The 19,909-nt window shown below is 42.7% G+C and overlaps 1 protein-coding gene across 2 annotated transcripts in view; it reads left to right on the forward strand.

Annotated features, from left to right (window-relative positions):
• VWA1 (von Willebrand factor A domain containing 1) overlaps positions 1–19,909 on the forward strand; it is a 212,419-nt gene that overhangs the window by 100,258 nt on the left and 92,252 nt on the right. For both annotated transcript variants that reach the window (XM_073602888.1, XM_073602889.1), the window contains exon 2: positions 15,590–16,156. In XM_073602888.1, the coding sequence (XP_073458989.1) occupies positions 15,590–16,156 (567 nt within the window). The remainder of the gene's footprint in view (positions 1–15,589; positions 16,157–19,909) is intronic.

Here is a 19,909-nt window from a genome sequence, read left to right on the forward strand (position 1 = left end):
AGACTGGTTTACAGGTATAGCTGAAAGTGGGTGTTCATTATTTACTGAGGTGTCTGATCATCTTTTACATGAATGTATTATTATGGTGATATCATGAGGGCTTATCAGCTGTCAATTTACTTGAAAATCCCCAAAGTCACCTTATTTTTTACTCTTCTCACTTTGTCACCCCCACGATGAACAAATCTCCCAAGGTACACCTTTGCCAGGCGACTCATATTTTCCAAGATAGTCCTGAAATGTTCATATGTGTAGGAATCAGAAAATATGTATTTTGCTGTTTTCGTTACGGTTTCTAAACATTTTACATTTACATATGAAAATGGCACATGCCGCTCCAGGTGGGATCGGGCGCCCTACTCCATAGATACATTTCATGTGCTGGCTCAGATCGTCTCCACCCAACAAATCAATTGTACCAGCGACAGGAACGCCGCACATTGAGACACAAAATAATATTCTTCCCTTCCTAAAATTGCCAGTGGGAACAAGTTCTGTGGTGTTCTGGTCTGATACGTTTTGTGCTAACCACAACGCTTTCTCAAAGAATATGGCTGCCTGTGATTAGGCCTTACCACATAGATATCACAAATATTATTGTTAATCCAATAGAATCCAGCTATATTTAAAATGGAAATAAACCTAAAAATATTATTGCTGACAGGTAGGATTTTAATGACGTAAGAGACCCTATTGGTCTCTTTTATTATTGTGTGGACAGTAACGGGAATTCTGAAGGGCTATTTTATAACCAGCACCTTTTCTTTTGTGGGCTTCGCTTCAAAGATTAGGGTTTTTTTTTTACCACAGTTGTACCACCCTTCTGTATCGGGCCTTGCCCCCCCCCCCCGGGTGTGGCCACTAGCTTCCTGCTTTTGCTGGCACCAAAGCCAATCATGGAGGGGGCACTGTCCCTAAAGGCTAGAGGGTTGCTTGCTCAGTGTTTGAGCAATGCATCAACATGCTAGCAGCTGGACCTCCTGTGTTCCTTAGTGCCTTCTTGCATTGTCTCTGTGATCCTAACGTTGCCCTGTCTCATCAGTCAAGCCAGCCTACATCCAATTTTGTAATCACTGTGTACACTAGCCTGTATTTTGTGCCTGTGACCCCAAGCCTGCTCCTGTAATCCTTGGGTCCCCCTGTCTGTATCCTGCTTCAGTGACCCAGTGCGCTAATGCCAGCATCCAGTCTTCCTCCACCACTGTGTCTTTCATTATACTTCGGTCAGTTACCAGCTCTAGTGATTCCCTGAGAGTTGCAGCCAGCCTCTCATTACCAGCACCTGTGCATTCTCAGTATGTGTTTTCTCCTGTGCGTTTTCTATGTGTGTTCCCATGTGTTCCTATCAGTTGGGACTGTGTTACCTACAGCCTTGTGAATCCACTGTCCCAGAGATGTAAGAGACCCTCGCCTGCTCTCAGCAGCTGCCTGCTCTAGTTAGTCAGAGGGCCGCAACATGGGAATCACCTACAGCATAACATCTCCACCTTCAGGACCTCTGGTGAAGACAAGGCAGTGCCATAGATTCTGCACCTTGGGCTTTCTTATGGCTCTAACCATCCCAAATTGAGCAGACACACCAAACCCTCTGTATCTTCTCTATGGCTTTCGCCACTGTCTGCCCCAGCTGCTACAACCAAGTCCTGGTCAGACAGCCTGCCTATAGTCAAAGTAGATTTCCAACCTGTGAAAACAGCTTTACGTGAACAATAAAGAATCTCTTTTAACAGCTACCCTTCCCCCCAAAAAACACTGTAGTTGACTAAAGTGACAAATTTTCCAGGCAAAGTCTGTCAGGATTTAGATCATCCATTCCCAACCAGGGTTCCTGCAGAGGTTCCTAGGGGATCTTTGAGCTAAGATTGGATGGCCTTTTGATGGTCAACAAAAACACCAATGTGGCAAACCCATCTGCACAACATCAGTGATCTTTTTAGCTGTCTATAAGGGTGGTAGTCAGACCACCACTGTAAGGTGGGACTTGTTCCCATTGGCCACCAATGCAAGGTGTTTTCCTATTGACTCCCTATGAACTGGTTTTAGCACAGGATCCTCAAGACCTGAAAATTCTTTAAAGGGTTTCTCTGGAGTTAAAATTAAAAATGTTACAACATAATACAAAGTTTAGTCTGGCAGCAGCCACGTTTCTCTGCTGTGTCATGGCACTTGGCAACCACCCTGTGCAAGTAGCTGCCAAAGTGTCATAACATTACAAAAAAGATGCCTACTGATTTTTCCACTGCTGTTTAGATGAGAAGAATTATTTGAAAAAGTTAAAATTATTTCTGAAATGGCTGTATCACTTTCACGTTGCCTCATGTGGAAACAATTAACTTCAATTTCAAGGAGACTATGCGTATTAGTCTATATAAAGTGCAAGGACCGGTGCAGAGCCATACGTATGAATGTGGAGCAGTAAGAGCCTTTACAAGGGCTGAAATCGCACTCAAGTCAGACCAAAGTAATCCAGGAATCTTTTCTAAAGTTGGAGCGACTTGAGTGTGAACGAAGCCTAAAAGTCACCTTTAGGGGGAGAGAATGGAAATTCAGTCTTGGCTGTGTGTTGCCTAAAACACCCAATGACAATTTTTAGGTTGGGTATGAGTAATTAACACCAGATTAATTGCTTTCAGTGATTCACCCCCCCCCCCCCCACCTATTTTTATTTTATACAGCACATTAGCCTTACTAAACGGCTATTATTAGTGAACAGTTTGGAAGATTCTATGCTACCCATAAAAAACAGAAGTCGGCCTTAATTTTAAAAATTATTAGCTGGTATAGGCATTATAGGAAAACATTTTTTTTCCTCCTCCAGCCCAGATCGGTCAGAGTGGCAGATCTTGGCAGTGGAACAATGTAGGTACATGTAAAGTGGTGACAGGCCAGGTATGGGACACATGGTGTGCGCCCCAGACAGTGAGCAAGGGCACTGCCTGTTAAATTAGATTCCACTACCATTGAAAGCATCAAGTGAGCCCTTGTGATATGATAGGTGCACCCAGGGTCCCCTGGAGGTTTGACAGGTATAAAGGGGGCAAGCAAGGTTAGCTCCTACTATGAAGGACTGAGCATAGTACACATGATGAGGGAATACAAAGAGCCAAGAAAATGTAAAGCATACAAAGTATTGGGCCATGAATCCTGACACTTGCTACTCAATATTGTTGATGAGTAACTCTGCAAGGACCCTAAATACACAAAGCCTTGCAAGTGAAGCTGTGAGTATGTCTATGGGACTGTATATAGTGTATTGTGCACAGAACCTTCTCAGGGAAATGCTATTTAAAGAGAACTGGTCAAGCTTGTGCTTATATATGGTCTAAATGTTAGAACTGTACAGAATTACCTGTAAAAATATTATATATTCAACTCATTATATTGCTTTTTTTACTTCGTCTGGAGCCAACAATTTGGCTGAAAATCAGGTGTTAAAAGGTCATTGAAGTGTGACATTTGCTGCCACATCAACTGCCTAGCCTCACACTTACAAAACACTCAGAAGCTAAAAGATATGAGGTTAAACCAGCCTTTCTCAACCAGGGTTCCTCCAGAGGTTCCTAGGGGTTCCTTAAGTAATGAGCAATTTCTGCCCCTCAGATGAGTAAGCACTGACACCAATTATATTTTAACTATCTGTAACATTGGGATTCTTCCCTAAGACCACAAATGTAAGGAGCATTCTTTCCACTGATTGTCACACTAATGTACTGTGAGCTGTAGAAATAGTTAATTATTAGCAGAGGTTCCCTGAGCCTGAAAAGTTTTTTTAAGGGTTCCTCCATATTGAATAAGTTGAGAAAGGGTTAGACAGTAGACAGGTCATCAACTGAGACTCCAAGTAATCTTCCGTTTTCTGACACTAGCTGAGGTCTCAGGCTCAGACAGTGTAACAGGGAGTATATACACAACCATTTGAGGTCAGCTTGAGTGTTGATCCGTAAGATCAAATTAAAACATTGCATTCCATATCCTTTCAAATGCTTCGCATTTGTCTCTGTACACAAGCCAAGTAAGGATAAATAAGGTCAAAATTAAATTTTTTAAATAATCATTGTGCACAATTATAACACTGATATTCTTGCACAAGCTAAGTCATGACTGGTTCTCTTAAAAATGGAGGGTCATCAGGATTCGCGCTATATGGAGAGTTGCCTTGTTTCCCTGCAAAGCTCAGCAGTGCTGCCTCCTCCAAGTGGGATACTATTATCTAGTGCTGCCAAGGCCGGCGTACAATGTTTCTTCTGTTTACCACCTGTGCCGGCTGGAACTGTTTCAAGTTTCTGAAGTTCAGTACAAATCATCTATTGCATGTCCTGTGTCTGATTTATGTGCCCAGAGCCATCGTTCCTGCATGTTAGGAGCCCTTCTGTATTGCATAACAGTACATATCACTTTCAGGTATACTTAACATCACACAGCCTCCTAAACAAGTAAAATTTCCATGTAAAGTATTTAGTATCACTTAAATTGACTATTTGACACTCTGCATTGGCATACAAGACCCTTGTATGCATGGGGATTAAAACATTTGATTGCACACCTCCAGCAAGTATTGTCCTGTTCATCTGTTATCTCCTTGTTAACAAAAACATGGAGAACAAACCTGCAGTTTTCACAGGTAACCTGTACTGTAGGACTTTTAATTCCAAAGTATACAAAAAGGTCTTTTAATGCATATACTGTATATACTCTGTCAGAATAAAGTACAACACACTGCATTATACAGACACATTTTATGCCAACAACCATCCTTTCTCAAGCCAGGCTCATGAAAAAAAAATGCTCTCTACATGGCTTATCCTGTAATCTTAGCAGTTGCTTAACTGGGGGTGTTGAATGCACTGCCTGATTAAAGGATGAACTGAAGCATTTACAACACTTTATTAAAAAATGTAATCATTAATATATGGAACAACAAACATGTAGGTGAGTTAAAATTATAGCTTTATACTCTGGTTTACAGAAAAAAATATACAAGTATGCACTTATCCACCTTACCAACCGCTCAGTGTCTGCCAACCCTCTCCTCCAATCCCTACACTGGCTCCCAATCACCCAGCGAATTAACCACTTGACAACTGGGCACTTAAACCCCCTTCCTAACCAGACCAATTTTCAGCTTTTGGTGCTCTCACATTTTGAATGACAATTACTCAGCCATGCAACACTGTATCTATATGAAATTTTTGTCCTTTTTTTCACACAAATGGAGCTTTCTTTTGGTGGTATTTAATCACCGCTGGGTTCTTTATTTTTTGCGCCGTAAAAGAAAAAAGACCGAAAAATCTGTAAAAAAATGCATTTTTCTTCATTTCTGTTATAATATTTTGCAAATTAGTAATTTTTCTTCATATATTTTGGCCAAAATTTATACCGCTACATATCTTTGGTAAAATTAACCCAAATCGGTGGATATTATTTGGTCTTTGTGAAAGTTATAGAGTCCAAAAGCTGAGGTGCGAATATCTGAAAATTGATCACACCTGAAGTACTGAAGGCCTATCTAATTTCTTGAGACCCTAACATTCCAGAAAAGTACAAATACCCCCCAAATGATACCTTTTTGGAAAGAAGACATTCCAAGGTATTTAGAAAGATGCATGGTGAGATTTTTGAAGTTGTCGTTTTTTCCCACAATTCTTTGCAAAATCAAGGTTTTTTTTTTACTTTTTTTTTTTCCCACAAAATTGTCATATTAGCAGGTTATTTCTCACACACCACATATGCATACCACAAATTACACCCCAAAACACATTCTGCTATTACTCCCGAGTACGGCGATACCACATGTGTGAGACTTTTACACAGCGTGGCCACATACAGAGGCCCAACATGCAGGGGAGCACCTTCAGGCGTTCTGTAGCTCCCAGGCCAATTCTGACATTTCTCTCCTACATGTAAAAATCATCATTTATTTGCTAGAAAATTACATAGAACCCCAAAACATTATATATGTTTTTTTAGCAAAGACCCTAGAGAATACAATGGCGGTCGTTGCAACTTTTTATCTCGCACGGTATTTGCGCAGCAATTTTTTTAACGCGTTTTTTTTGGGAAAAAAACTGTTTTTTGCTTTACAAAAACCAAAACAGTAAAGTTAGCCTAATGTTTTTGCATAATGTGAAAGATGAAGTTATACTGAGTAAATAGATACCCAACATGTCACCTTTCAAAATTGCACGCGCTTGTGGAATGGCGCCAAACTTTGCTACTCAAAAATCCCCATAGGCGACGCTTTAAAATTTTTTACTGGTTACATGTTTTGAGTTACAGAGGAGGTCTAGGGCCAAAATTATTACTCTCGCTCTACCGATCGCAGCGATACCTCACATGTGTGGTTTGAACACGGTTTTCATATGTGGGCGGGACTTACGTATGCGTTCGCTTCTGCATGCGAGCACGCAGGGACAGGGGTGCTTTAAAATTTTTTTATTTTTTTTTATTGTTCATTTTACTTTATTTATTTTAGTTTGATGCTTTTTTCCAAAAAAAAAAATCTTTGACCACTTTTATTCCTATTACAAGGAATATAAACATCCTTGTAAAAGGAATATGGCATGACAGGTCCTCTTTACAGTGAGATATGGGGTCAATAAGACCCCACATCTCACCTCTAGGCTGGGAAGCCTGAAATAAAAAAAAAAAAAAAAAAAAAAAACGATCCTGGCTTCGATCGTAGCGGTGAGTCGGTAGAAGCGCGGGAGGGGGGGACATCCCCTCTCGCCTCCCGTAAGAACGATCAAGCAGTGGAACAGCTGCTATGATCGTTCTCATGGTGTAGGGAATCGCCGGCTGAAAAAGCCGATATCTGAATGATGCCTGTAGCTGCAACCATCATTCAGATATCTCCGCACAAAGTCAAGGACGTTGTATGACGGCCGGTGGGCGGGAAGTGGTTAAAACGCATTTTTTTTTTAACACAAAGTTGTCCATTTATACAATATTTCTACCACATAACACGTACATACCAAAAATGACACCCCAAAATAGATTCCCCTGCTCCTCCTGAGTACGGCGATACCACATGTGTGAGACTTCCACAGCCTGGCCACATACAGAGGCCGAGTACAGCTGAGCATGGCTCGGTATGGCGGGGTATTGCGGAGTATGGCGGGGTATTGCGGAGTATGGCGGGGTATTGCAGAGCATGGCAGAGTATGGCGGAGTATGGCGGAGTATGGCGGGGTATTGCGGAGTATGGCGGGGTATTGCAGGGTATTGCAGGGTATGGCAGAGTATGGCGGGGTATGGCGGGGTATGGCGGAGTATGGCGGGGTATTGCGGAGTATGGCGGGGTATGGCGGGGCATGGCAGAGTATGGCGGGGGCATGGCAGAGTATGGCGGGGGCATGGCAGGGTATGGCGGGGGCATTGCAGAGTATGGCGGGGGCATTGCAGAGTATTGCGGGGGAATTGCAGAGTATTGCACAGCATTGCAGAGTATTGTGGGGGCATTGCAGAGTATGGCGGGGGCATTGCAGAGTACTGCACAGCATTGCAGAGTATTGTGGGGGTATTGCAGAGTATTGTGGGGGTATTGCAGAGTATTGTGGGGGTATTGCAGAGTACTGCACAGCATTGCAGAGTATTGTGGGGGTATTGCAGAGTATTGCACAGCATTGCAGAGTATTGTGGGGGTGTTGCAGAGTATTGTGGGGGTGTTGCAGAGTATTGTGGGGGTGTTGCAGAGTATTGCACAGCATTGCAGAGTATTGTGGGGGTATTGCAGAGTATTGTGGGGGTGTTGCAGAGTATTGCTCAGCATTGCAGTGTAGTGGGGATGGCTGAGCATGGATGGATGGATGCCTGGATGTCTCTGTAGCGCTGTGGGCACTACACATACAGCCCACAGCGCTGCAGACATCCATCCATCCCCCTCCCCGCTCACTGTGTACCGATCGGTACACAGGCGGGGAGGAGAGGGGGAGGAGAGGAACCGGCGTCATCAGATAACGCCGGTCTGTTTACATGTGATCGCGCCGTCATTTGACGGCGCGATCACATGGTAAACGGCCGCGATCAGCGGCCATTTACCGGGATCCGTGATGCGCCGGGTCCTCCGGACCCGGCGGTCACGGATGTGTTCGGGTGCACGCCCCAGGGGGCGCGCGAGAGGGGAATTCTGGGAGGACGTCATAGTACGCCCTCCCAGAGTTATCCAACCGCCCTGCAGCCGTCATTCGGCTATGGGCCGGTTGGTAAGTGGTTAAATTCAAAATAGTAACTACAACATACAAAGCCATTCAAAACTCTGCCCCGAGCTACATCACCAATTTTGTCTCCAAATATCACCCAAATTGTCCTCTTCGCTCTTCTCAAGACCTCCTACTCTCAAGCTCTCTCGCCTGCTCCTCCCATGCTCGTCTCCAGGATTTCTCCAGAGCCTCTCCCATCCTCTGGAACTCACTACCTCCACCTGTCCGGCTATCCTTTACTCTTGCTACCTTCAGGCGATCCCCAAAAACTCATCTCTTCAGGAAAGCCTATCACGTCTCCAAGTAATCTTCTACCACTTCCATCAACTCATTCCCCACAGTTACAACCTTTTGTACCACCTGCCCCACCCTATTAGATTGTAAGCTCTTCTGAGCAGGGCCCTCTTAATCCTCTTGTATTTTATTGTATTATAACTGTATTGTCTCCCTTTTATATTGTAAAGTGCTGCATAAACTGTTGGCGCTATATATATCCTGTATAATAATAATACAGAGCATCTGGAAAATATTCACAGCGCTCCACTTTTTACACATTTTGTTATGTTACAGCCTTATTCCAAAATGGATTAAATTCCTTATTTTCCTCAAAATTCTACAAACAATACCCCATAATGACAACGTGAAAGAAGTTTGAAATCTTAGCAAATTTATTAAAAATAAAAAACGAAAAAAATCACATGTATAATTATACACAGCCTTTGTTGTGACACTCAAAACTGAGCTCAGGTACATCCTGTTTCCACTGATCATCCTTGAGACGTTTCTACAGCTTGATTGGAGTCCACCTGTGGTAAATTCAGTTGATTGAACATGATTTGGAAAGGCACACACCTGTCTATAAAAGGTCCCATAGTTAACAGTACATGTCAGAGCACAAACCAAGCCATGAAGTCCAAGAAATGTAGACCTCTGAGACAGGATTGTATCGAGGCACAGATCTGGGGAAGGGTACAGAAAAATTTCTGCAGCATTGAAGGTCCCAATGAGCAGAGTGGCCTCCATCATCCGTAAATGGAAAAATTTTGGAACCTCCAGGACTCTTTCTAGAGCGGACCGCCCGGCCAAACTGAGCGATCAGGGGAGAAGGGCCTTAGGAAGGTGACCAAGAACCCGGTGATCACTCTGACAGATCTCAAGCGTTTCTCTGTGGAGAGAAGAGAACCTTCCAGAAGACCAACCATCTTTGTAGCACTCCACCAGTCAGGCCTGTATGGTAGAGTGGCCAGATGGAAGCCATTTCTCAGTAAAAAAGCACATGACAGCCCGCCTGGAGTTTGCCAAAAGGCACCCGAAGGACTCTCAGACCATGAGAAACAAAATTCTCTGGTCTGATGAAACAAAGATTGAACTCTTTGGCCTGAATGGCAAGCCTAATGTCTGGAGGAAACTGGGCAGCGCTCATTACCTGGCCAATACCATCCCTACAGGGAAGCATGGTGGTGGCAGCATCATGCTGTGGGCAGGGATGTTTTTCAGCAGCAGGAACTGGGAGACGGGTCAGGATCGAAGAAAAGATGAATGCAGCAATGTAAAGAGACATTCTTGATGAAAACCTGCTCCGGAGCACTCTGGATCTCAGACTGGGGCAAAGGTTCATCTTCCAACAGGACAACGACCATAAGCACACAGCCAAGATAACAAAGGAGTGGCTATGGGACAACTCTGTGACTGTCCCTTTAGTGGCCCAGCTAGAGCCCAGACTTTAACCTGATTGAACATCTCTGAGGAGATCTGAAAATGGTTGTGCACCAATGTTCCCCATCCAACCTGATGGAACTTGAAAGATCCTGCAAAGAAGAATGGGAGAAACTGCACAAAAATAGGTGTGCCAAGCTGGTAGCATCATACTCAAAAAGACTTGAAGCTGTAACTGGCGCCAAAGGTGCTTCAACAAAGTATTGAGCAAAGTCTGTGAATACTTATCAACATTTTTTATTTTTTTTATTTTTAATACATTTGCAAAGATTTCCAACAAACTTCTTTCACGTTGTCATTATAGGATATTGTTTGGAGAATTTTAATTTAAAATAATTAATTTAATTCAAGGCTGTAACAAAACTAAAATGTCGAAAAAATTAAGCGTTGTGAATACTTTCCGGATGCACTATATTTTTAATTCAAAGAAGTGCCTTATTTGCTCCTTTTTTTTGCTGCTGCGATTCCTGTTAGAAGGTGGCTACATTCTTTTTCCATGGTCCCACAGTATGTGTCAGCATAGCCACCCTCTCTTGCCCGCTCCTGAGATGGACTATGGGATTTGTATTGTGGATAGAGCAGTGCACATGACCACAAAAACCATGCACTGCTCGTTCCAAACCAAGTGAAGGGTGAAAAGGAGAGGTTCAGGATCTCATGGAGGACGTGTAAGAACTAATTCCATGATAAATGGATTACAGAGCAATTAAAGAGGAGTTCTAGCCTGTACAAAAAATAAAAATAAAAAAAAAACAGCAGCTACAACTACTGTAGCTGCTGACTTTTAATATAAGGATACTTACCTGTCCAGGGATCCCACGATGTGGCTTCACAGCCTGTCTCCTACTGTGTATGCGCGAGTCATGCTGTCTTCTGGGACCTGTATGTCTCTCAGAAGGGAGCAGGGGGGAAGGAGGAGGGGCCGGAAATTTCATAGATCGTCCCACAACGATTGTGGAAATCTTACCCGAAGTGGGAGCGGGTACCTGGTTTTGACAGGTATCCGCTCCCCCCACCCCCCTGAAAGGTGCCAAATGTGGCAGTGGAGGGGGGGAGGAAGCAAACAAGCGAAGCTTCCCCTTTTGGGTGGAGCTCTACTTTAAGCAGTGGATGTGTATGGATTATATTTGGAGTGCCGGGACAAGATCACCTAGAGCCCAGGGCGAACATGCCAAACTGTGCCCCCCCCAAGATGTATGAGCATTATGTGTCAGCAAAAAATCCCCCCCCCCCCCCAAGAAGATTGTGAACTAATCTGCATGCTTACCCCCTAAGCATAAATTCTCTCCCAGTACAAATGCACCCCCTGCTAAAACCCCCCCATGAATCTTTTTTCCCCAAATCCCCCAGCACAAATCCCCCCCCCCCCCAAAAAAAAGAAATCACCCCTCCTAGCACAAATCCTCCTCAAATTTCCCTTTCAAGTACACCACCCCTCCCCCACTCCTAATCCCTTCCTAGCACAAATAGCCCCCCTCCTAGAACAAATATCCCCCAATCACCCCTACTAGCACGAATCCCCCCCTCCAAAAAAAATTCTAGCATAAATCCCCTCCCCCCTTCTACCATATCACCTCTTCTATCACAAGCCCCCAAATCCCCCCCCCCCCCCCACCTAGCACAAATCCTCTACCTCCACACTCCCTCCCAACACATATCCCCCTGAATCATTACTCCTAGCCCCCCTAAATTTCCACTCCTAGAACAGTTCTTACCCCCTGCCACTCCCTCAATCTCCTTCCGGTGCCCCCCACCTCATAGTGCCCAGGGCAGTGGCCCCTCCAGTCCACCCCTTGTCCCAGCCCTGTTTGGAGAAAAAGAATATAATTTAGTGTCACTTTAACCAAACTCCTAGAACAAGTCTTTAAAATGAAGCCCCCGCCAACTCTGACACATAACCTAAACTAGGACCTATCACTTACTGCTGGTGCTGGGGTGATATATACATATTGTGGTGACATTTATTATTGCCGGGAAGGTTTTCTCAGTAGAAGTGGACTTTGTATAGGTGTAACGTACTCTGTCCCTCTCAGTTTACATAGTAAAGTCTGTCCATCCTCCTCCTTGTGTTCCTCGCTACATGTGTTGTCATATGCAATTTGTAAGGATCAAAAGGCAGTTATTTTAGGTTTACGTCTCCTTTTATGTTTCAGGGAATTCTTGCAGGGTAAGGTAAGGCGCCAGGATAGAGATTCACACCAGTAAAGTAGTCGGTCAAAACAGCCCACGTGGCTATTTGACACTTGATGTATATAGAATGGTATTTTTCAATTACAGGTGTTTCCTGAGTCTTGTAGTGTATTCGGAACTTGAATGAAAGGAAACACGTCGGTTGACCATATTTATTGGATTCTAGTTTTGTTTTCCTGAGCAGATTATAAAATGTAAACATCTCTTGCTTATTCAAATATTTTAAGTCACCGCGCTCAGGGGGCTGACAAAATAGGCACTAATCCAATATACCAAAAACTTTCTAATATAACATTCCATATATCAACCCCCTAATGTAGTGAATATAAAATTGTGATTATACAAATAATCACTGCTGCTACCTTTATAAAGAATATGAATACAAAAAGCCACCCTGACAAAATGTTTTTACCAGATATGAGGTAGCGCTGTCTACTCAACATAAAAAATATTTGAAATACATATAATAGAAATAATAGTGTTCATATACACTTACAGGCCACTTTATTAGGTACACCTTGCTAGTACCGGGTTGGACCCCCTTTTGCCTTCAGAACTGCCTTAATTCCTCATGGCATAGATTCAACAAGGAGTTGGAAACATTCCTCAGAGATTTTGGTCCATATTGACATGATAGCATCACACAGTTGCTGCAGATTTGTTGGCTGCAGATCCATGATGCGTATCTCCAGTTCTACCTCATCCTAAAGGTGCTCTATTGGATTGAGATCTGGTGGACTGTGGAGGCCATTGGAGCACAGTGACCTCATTGTCATGTTCAAGAAACTAGGTTGAGATGATTTGAGTTTTGTGACATGGTGCATTATCCTGCTGGAAGTAGACATCAGAAGATGAGTAGACTGCAGTTGTAAAGGGATGGATATGGTCAGCAACAATACTCTGATACAAGGCAGGATGGATCCATGTTTTCATGTTGTTTACGCCAAATACTGACCCTACTATCTGAATGTCACAGCTGAAGTTGAGACTCATCAGACCAGGCAACGTTTCCCCAATCTTCTATTGTCCGATTTTGGTGAGCCTGTGCGAATTATAGCCTCAGTTTCCTGTTCTTAGCTGACAGGGGTGGCACCGGGGGTGGTCTGTTTTAGGTTCCATGTGTTATGTATTTAGAGATGGTATTCTGCATACCTTGGTTGTAATGAGTGTTTTTTTGAGTAAAGCACGATCAGAATTTCTGAGCATGTGTACACAATTCCGACGCACAAAAGTCCACACATGCTCGGAACCAAGCAGAAGAGCCACACTGGCTATTGAACTTCATTTTTCTCAGCTCGTCATATGTGTTGTACGTCACCACGTTCTTGACGTTCGGAATTTCCGACAACATTTGTGTGACCCGTGTGTATGCAAGACAAGTTTGAGCCAACATCCTTCGGAAAAAAATACACGGTTTTGTTGTTGGAAAATCCTATCGTGTGTACATAGCATAAGTGGTCTCAGGCAGGGCTCTACACATGCTGCAGCTGCGATGCGTTGTTTTGTGATCACATCAATATTAAAGTAACATTAAACCTTCATTTTTTTTCTAATTAAATTTAAAAAGGTGTTATTCTAACCTCTTTTGGGGTCCTCAGCTGGTGCTCCATGCTCTTCCTCTTCAGTGAGGGCCCCCAAAGAAAGCCAATTTCTATGGGGGCACTTGTGCGGGCTCGCTCCCGAGCTGTCCTCTCTGTCTCCATTGACACAGACCAGGTGGCCCCCCCCACCACATCATTTGATTGAAAGCAGCGGTAGCCAAAGGCTCCTACTGCTATTGATCTGCCCAGTGAGGCCCCTTTCACACTGGGGCCGTGGCCACATTAACATTAAAGCGCCGCTCGTTTTAGCGAAGCCTTAGCGCTGTTTAGCCTTACTGTTGTCTTTCTACCATCTCGAACCAGTCTGGCCATTCTCCTATGACCTCTGACATCAACAAAGCATTTTTGTCCACACAACTTCCGCTCACTGGATATTTTCGCTTTTTCAGACCATTCTCTGTAAACCCTAGAAATGGTTGTGCGTGAAAATCCCAGTAGATTAGCAGTTTTTTTTTTTAAATACTCAGACCAGCCCATCTAGCACCAACAACCATGCCATGTTCAAAGTCACTTAAAACTCATTTTTGCCCCATTCTGATGCTCGGTTTGAACTTCAGCAAGTCGTCTTCACCACGTCTAGATGCCTAAATGCATTGAGTTGCTGCCACGTGATTGACTGATTAGCAATTTGTGTTATCAAGCAACTGAACAGGTGTACCTAATAAAGTGGCCAGTGAGTGTATGTTCGTATAGTCCAGTCCACCAGTGATAGGTGCCAATATCCCATTTATAATTATTATAAGCACAATTCATAAATAACCAATCCGTTTTATAAACTCCAATTCACCATGTGCCAAATGAAGACAAATCCCCAGCATTCCGTCGCACTCACTGACTCTCAATGCCTGTCATGTTACTGACAGGCATTAGTGCTTTCAAGATGTAATTCCCAGCTTTCTTCAATATTCAAAACCCCAGTCTTATTACCCTTTAAAAGAAAAACTCAAATATTGTAGTACCAAACATTCAATTTATTTCTATCCCAGTTATAATACTATTCACAAGCATATAACATTATTCAGCCCATCAAAGTTTCCAGTAAAACAATCATGCAGTCAGGCTTGCCTCCCCAGTATGCCAAGTGATAAGTATCTCACCCGATCCTTGCCACTATGACTTGCCATCATGTCACTTCCGGCAGGTCCTGACATCACTTACGTTTGCCGTGCGGTCAGAGTAACGCGTTTCGTCTACTGGCTTTCTCAAAGGGTTCAGTTTATTGGCAAGGCAGACACAGGGACCTATTTTTTAATGCTTTCAACCAAGATTCACACAACTTTCACTCCAGCCCATTTTCACATTAGATTCAGTTAGAACAAAGGGTTAATCTTAGCTGAAAATGTATGAATCTTGAGTGAAAACATTGATAAATAGACCCCTTTGTATTTCATGATGGTGCATTCTGTATATTAGCAATCTTTCATGAACAAATGTATTTAAAAAAATGAAGGGTGTGTAATTATAGTTGTTTTGCATGGTTGCTGGTTGGCTGAATCATCCACCTCCTTATATTCCTTGGGATTCTGATAAGGAGATTTTGAGTTGCCAGCTCCTCATTCCTACTGCACCCAAGACTTTGGTCTCATTCTCCAAGGTGGTGGAGCCCCCTTCCTCTTCCCTGTCCCATCACAATATAAAATGCTCTAATGGTTAGAGAACTTGGATAAGAGGGGTGTGAGCATCACTTTTGGAGCAATAAGGATTGATATTGAGTGTAATATTGAGTGTCTCGATTAGAGGGGTTTCTTCTACTGTAGGTGCCTGATGTTTCTCGATCATGTCAACTGCTATAGGTTCATCCAGAGTCCAGGTGTGCTCTAAGTATATTTGAAAACATTATAATTTCATTTAAAAGCATACATGTTTTCCTTTTTTTTTCTGCAGACCACAACAGCTTCATTCCAGATTCGGAGGGCGATCTTCTCTTCTTATTGGACAGCTCAGGGAGTGTCACCTATGATGAGTTTTCCAATGTTAAAGAGTTTATCGGGGACCTCTTGCATCCATTCAAGTATGGACCACAGGACGTGCAAGCTAGCGTTGTGCAGATCAGCACTGACCCCACCCTGGAATTCCCACTTAACCAGTACACGTCCAGCCAGGATGTCCAAAGGGCCATCCGGAACATACAGCAACGGATGGGTGACACCAACACAGGCAAAGCTCTGGATTATGTGAAAGAGCAGCTGTATACAGAGAAGTTTGGCTCCAGAGTTGATGTTCCCAAAGTGATGGTGTGGGTGACTGATGGATTGTCCACAGATGACATCTCTAAGCCAATGCAGCTTCTCAAGGACATGGGAGTTACAGTATTTATTGTTTGCACAACGGGTCGAGGAAATTTTGAGGAACTGTCTGCAGCAGCCAGTCAACCAGATGAGAAATACCTTAAATTTGTAGATAAGGATGACCTCGGTATCATTACAAAAGAACTACGGGACTCTATTATTGGTATGTGGATAGATCTCACAATAAGCCATTTCAAATTTATTAAATGCAAGTTGGTATTGATCATTCCTCAAGCCTAATGGCATAATTCCCTTTTATTGCTTCTAAACAGGGCGACAGCTAAATTTACAGATGGTTTAAGTTAAAAAGCTTAACCTGCAAAAGATTTTTTTTAATTTCTGGCTATCCAGTACTGAGATTAACACCGCCCTTTCAACCAAGATGCTGGCCCAACATTTCTGTAATGCAGGTAAACAAACTTGGCCAAGTCATCTCCTTATCTTCAGCCTGTAATTGGACAGTGAATGAACAGCAGCACAGTAAGGAGTAACCCCTCTGTTCACTCTGGTCTCTCCTACCAGAATGTTCCCTGCCATCTTGTATGTACTTGAAGCACAACTGATTAGTCTGTAGTGCTGCCCCTCCTTTACCCACACTAAGCGCTACTGTACTGAGGATTAAAAGTGGCATCTACACCAAAAATGCATTTAAATAGTTCTTTATAAACACTCACCTATTTTCATTGGGACTTTTTGCATTACTACCTGAAATTCAGCTTTAGAATGAACTACATGCAAAGTTATGATTTTATTTTGGGTGGGGCATCACAGTGATATATAGTTTTATATTAGTAACATATTTTATATAATGAAGAATGCAACAGGAGGACCTGGAGCACACAAAAGGTGGAGGGGACATCCAAAACTTCTGGATGGAGAGAAACAGAGTCCAGATTTAGGAGTATTCAAGTTATATTAGAAACCAAGGCTCATCCAGCCCCCAGCTTTAACAAAAAATGTAACTCTTGCCAGACTATATACATTCATTAATATATAGTACATACTCTTATCAAGCAGTAAGTAGGCAGTAAACCATGTAGCTGCAGGTACTGTGGAACAAATCATCCTCACAACAGAAGCATTAGTAACATAGTCTTTAAATGAATTCTCTCAGCAGCTAAGCTCACCACTCTCCCTTCTCCAAACCATAACTGAGAAGCTTAGCACATTCTGCTCCCTTTCCTAGCAGTGAGTCAGCAGAGTTCCAGCCCCAGTAAGCATGAAGCAGGAGCTTCAAGGGCCAGCCAATACAGAGGTTGTGGTGACTTGTTTCAAAGCATTTACTGCATTTTAGGAACATGTACACGTTTGAATACTTACAGTCTGGCCAAAGGGTTACTTCAGTTTTATTTTGAGTGGGTGGTCTAATTCAAAAGCAATTTGTAATGTACGGGAAGCCATAGTATCCAATCAGAACCCACTTGGGTATAAAGGGTTTTTACATGAGGACAGTAAGCTGCCTTTTTTTTTTCATTTTTATTTAGGTTGAAAGCCGTTTGTAAAGTACAGTATCAATAATATTGAATTAGGACCCACTTGGGTACAGTAAGGCACATTTTTTTTAGGGTTTTTATTGTAAAGTGTATCTACCCAAAGTGGGAACAGCACACAGTCCTGTAACTGGTTATTAAAAGGGAATGTGAGAATATAGGAATATGGAATCTATCAAACAAACTGAAGCTACCAATGTTTGTATATACTTCAGATACTGCATAGGTCAGTAGCAGGTAGCTCCTTCCCAGTCCTGCTTGACCAGAATCATCGATAAGTCAGTAAGAATAGGCCTTCTTTGCTCGCAGACCTCTCTGTAGACTACTGTGGCAGTAGTTTCAATCCTGGCCAAAGAACTTTCAGTTATTCTAGCTCTTTACCCAAGGGCTTCCATCTTAGATTTTCATAAGTGATGTAAGCAGTCTGGGCATCCCTTGTGATAATCGAGCAATACAGGCTGTAGTCATATAATGATTGTTATATCAGCACTGGCTACCTCGGGTACTTGTTCTATAGTATGATAAAAAGAAAAGACCAGTAACTTATAGAAACCAATAAGAATTTATCTTTCACTGCTCTGAAGTCTGGAAAATGAATTCACACCATTCCAGTGACACTGACAGTGCACCTGGCTGACATCTACCACCCATCCACCAGGTAAGTGGCCAAGTTCCCTGGGTCCCCTGCTGGCCAGGCCAGATTATCCACACTTGCCCACTTTAAATAGTACCTCCCTTGCCTGCTGAGCTCTTATCTTGCTTCTTTCGGTGCAGATAATCGCATTTGGTTAATATATTTGTACTTTAGCGTGATCCCTTGCACAAGCCATGTTTACTGAATCTTTTTAGCTATTTGTAAGAGGTTTATTTTTATTTTTCCCACCAAGCTATATATATTTTCTGCTGACCAGCAGTTGTGACGTAGTAAAATATTTATCTTTAGACCTGAGTAAGACGGTGACACGCCTTTGGTTACTAGATATAGATCATATGTTTGGCTAGCTCTGGCTGCTGTTTGCAGATCTGTGACATAGCAAGTGCTAGTTATTTACAGGCACTATAAAGGGCGCAGAGGAAATCTTTGCCAGCATGGAGTGGAATCCAAAATAATTAGTCATTTCACAGGCGTGTGATCAAGTAGGCATAGTCTATAGTCACTTTTCCGATGACAGATTGTAACTAAAATTATAAACAATCTGGTACCTCTTTCTTTAATGCAAATATATTGTGCTCCAGAATCTCCCTTCTATGTTCTAAACTTTTAGGGAATTTCCTCTATTCATTAGAACCTTCAGAACCTTCCCTCCACTCTCTAGACGCCAAATCATTCCTTCTACTCTCTAGTACCTCCAGGACCTTCCCTATACTCTCTAGTACCTCCAGAACCTTCCCTATACTCTCTAGTACCTCCAGAACCTTCCCTATACTCTCTAGTACCTCCATGACCTTCCCTATACTCTGTAGTACATCCAGAACCTTTCCTCTACTCTCTAGTACCTACAGAACCTTCCCTTTACTCTCTAGAACCCCCAGAACCTTCAGCCTACTTTCTAGTATCCAAAACCCTCCCTCTACTCTCTATAACCCCCAGAACCTTCCCTCTACTCTCTAGTATCTATGGTACCTATCCTCTCTGTAACCTCCAGAACCTTCCCTATAGTCTATAGAACCGCTAGAGCCAGCCCCCTGCTCTTTAGAACCACCAGAACCACCCCCTAATCTATAAAACTTCCAGATCATTTCTTCTACTCTGTAGAACCCACAGAACCTTACCTCTACTGTCTTTAGCCCCCAGAATCTTCCCTCTATTCTCTTGAACCCCCCGGAATCATTCCTCTACTCTCTAGAAGCCCCAGAACAATTCTTCTACTCTGTAGAACTCACAGAACCTTCCTTCTATTCTTCAGAACCTTTCCTCTACTCTCTAGAAACCACTAGAACCCTCAATCTACTCTTTATAACCACCAGAACCATTTCTTTACCCTCTAGTACCTCCAGAACCCTCCTTCTACTCTGCATTACCTCCAGAAACCTTTGTCTACTCTCTAGAACCCCCAGTACCTTCTCACAACTTTCTTGAACTCCCAGAATCTTTTGTCTACGCTCTGTCTTTTTTCCTAGATGTATAACTACGGGAAAATAAAACATGACATACTGTATGATATAGTGGGCTTAATTCACAAAGAGTTATTTTACTCTTAAAATCTGAGATAAAATAACTCATAGATTTTTTTCAAACATTTTTCTGCAATTCACAAAAAAAGCTACTAAAATAAAACACGAGTTATTTAATCAAAATGTGAGGCATTTTACTCATGAAACCATTTGGTATTTTATCTCATGGGATACCCAGTGGGATGACGAGTAGAGAAGGATTAAATCCCCTGTCAGTTTTTAGTGCTAATAAAGAGTTAAAATGGTTTAAT

This window comes from Aquarana catesbeiana, linkage group LG10 (assembly GCF_042186555.1).
Source record: "Aquarana catesbeiana isolate 2022-GZ linkage group LG10, ASM4218655v1, whole genome shotgun sequence".
In the NCBI taxonomy this organism is placed as follows: domain Eukaryota; kingdom Metazoa; phylum Chordata; class Amphibia; order Anura; family Ranidae; genus Aquarana; species Aquarana catesbeiana.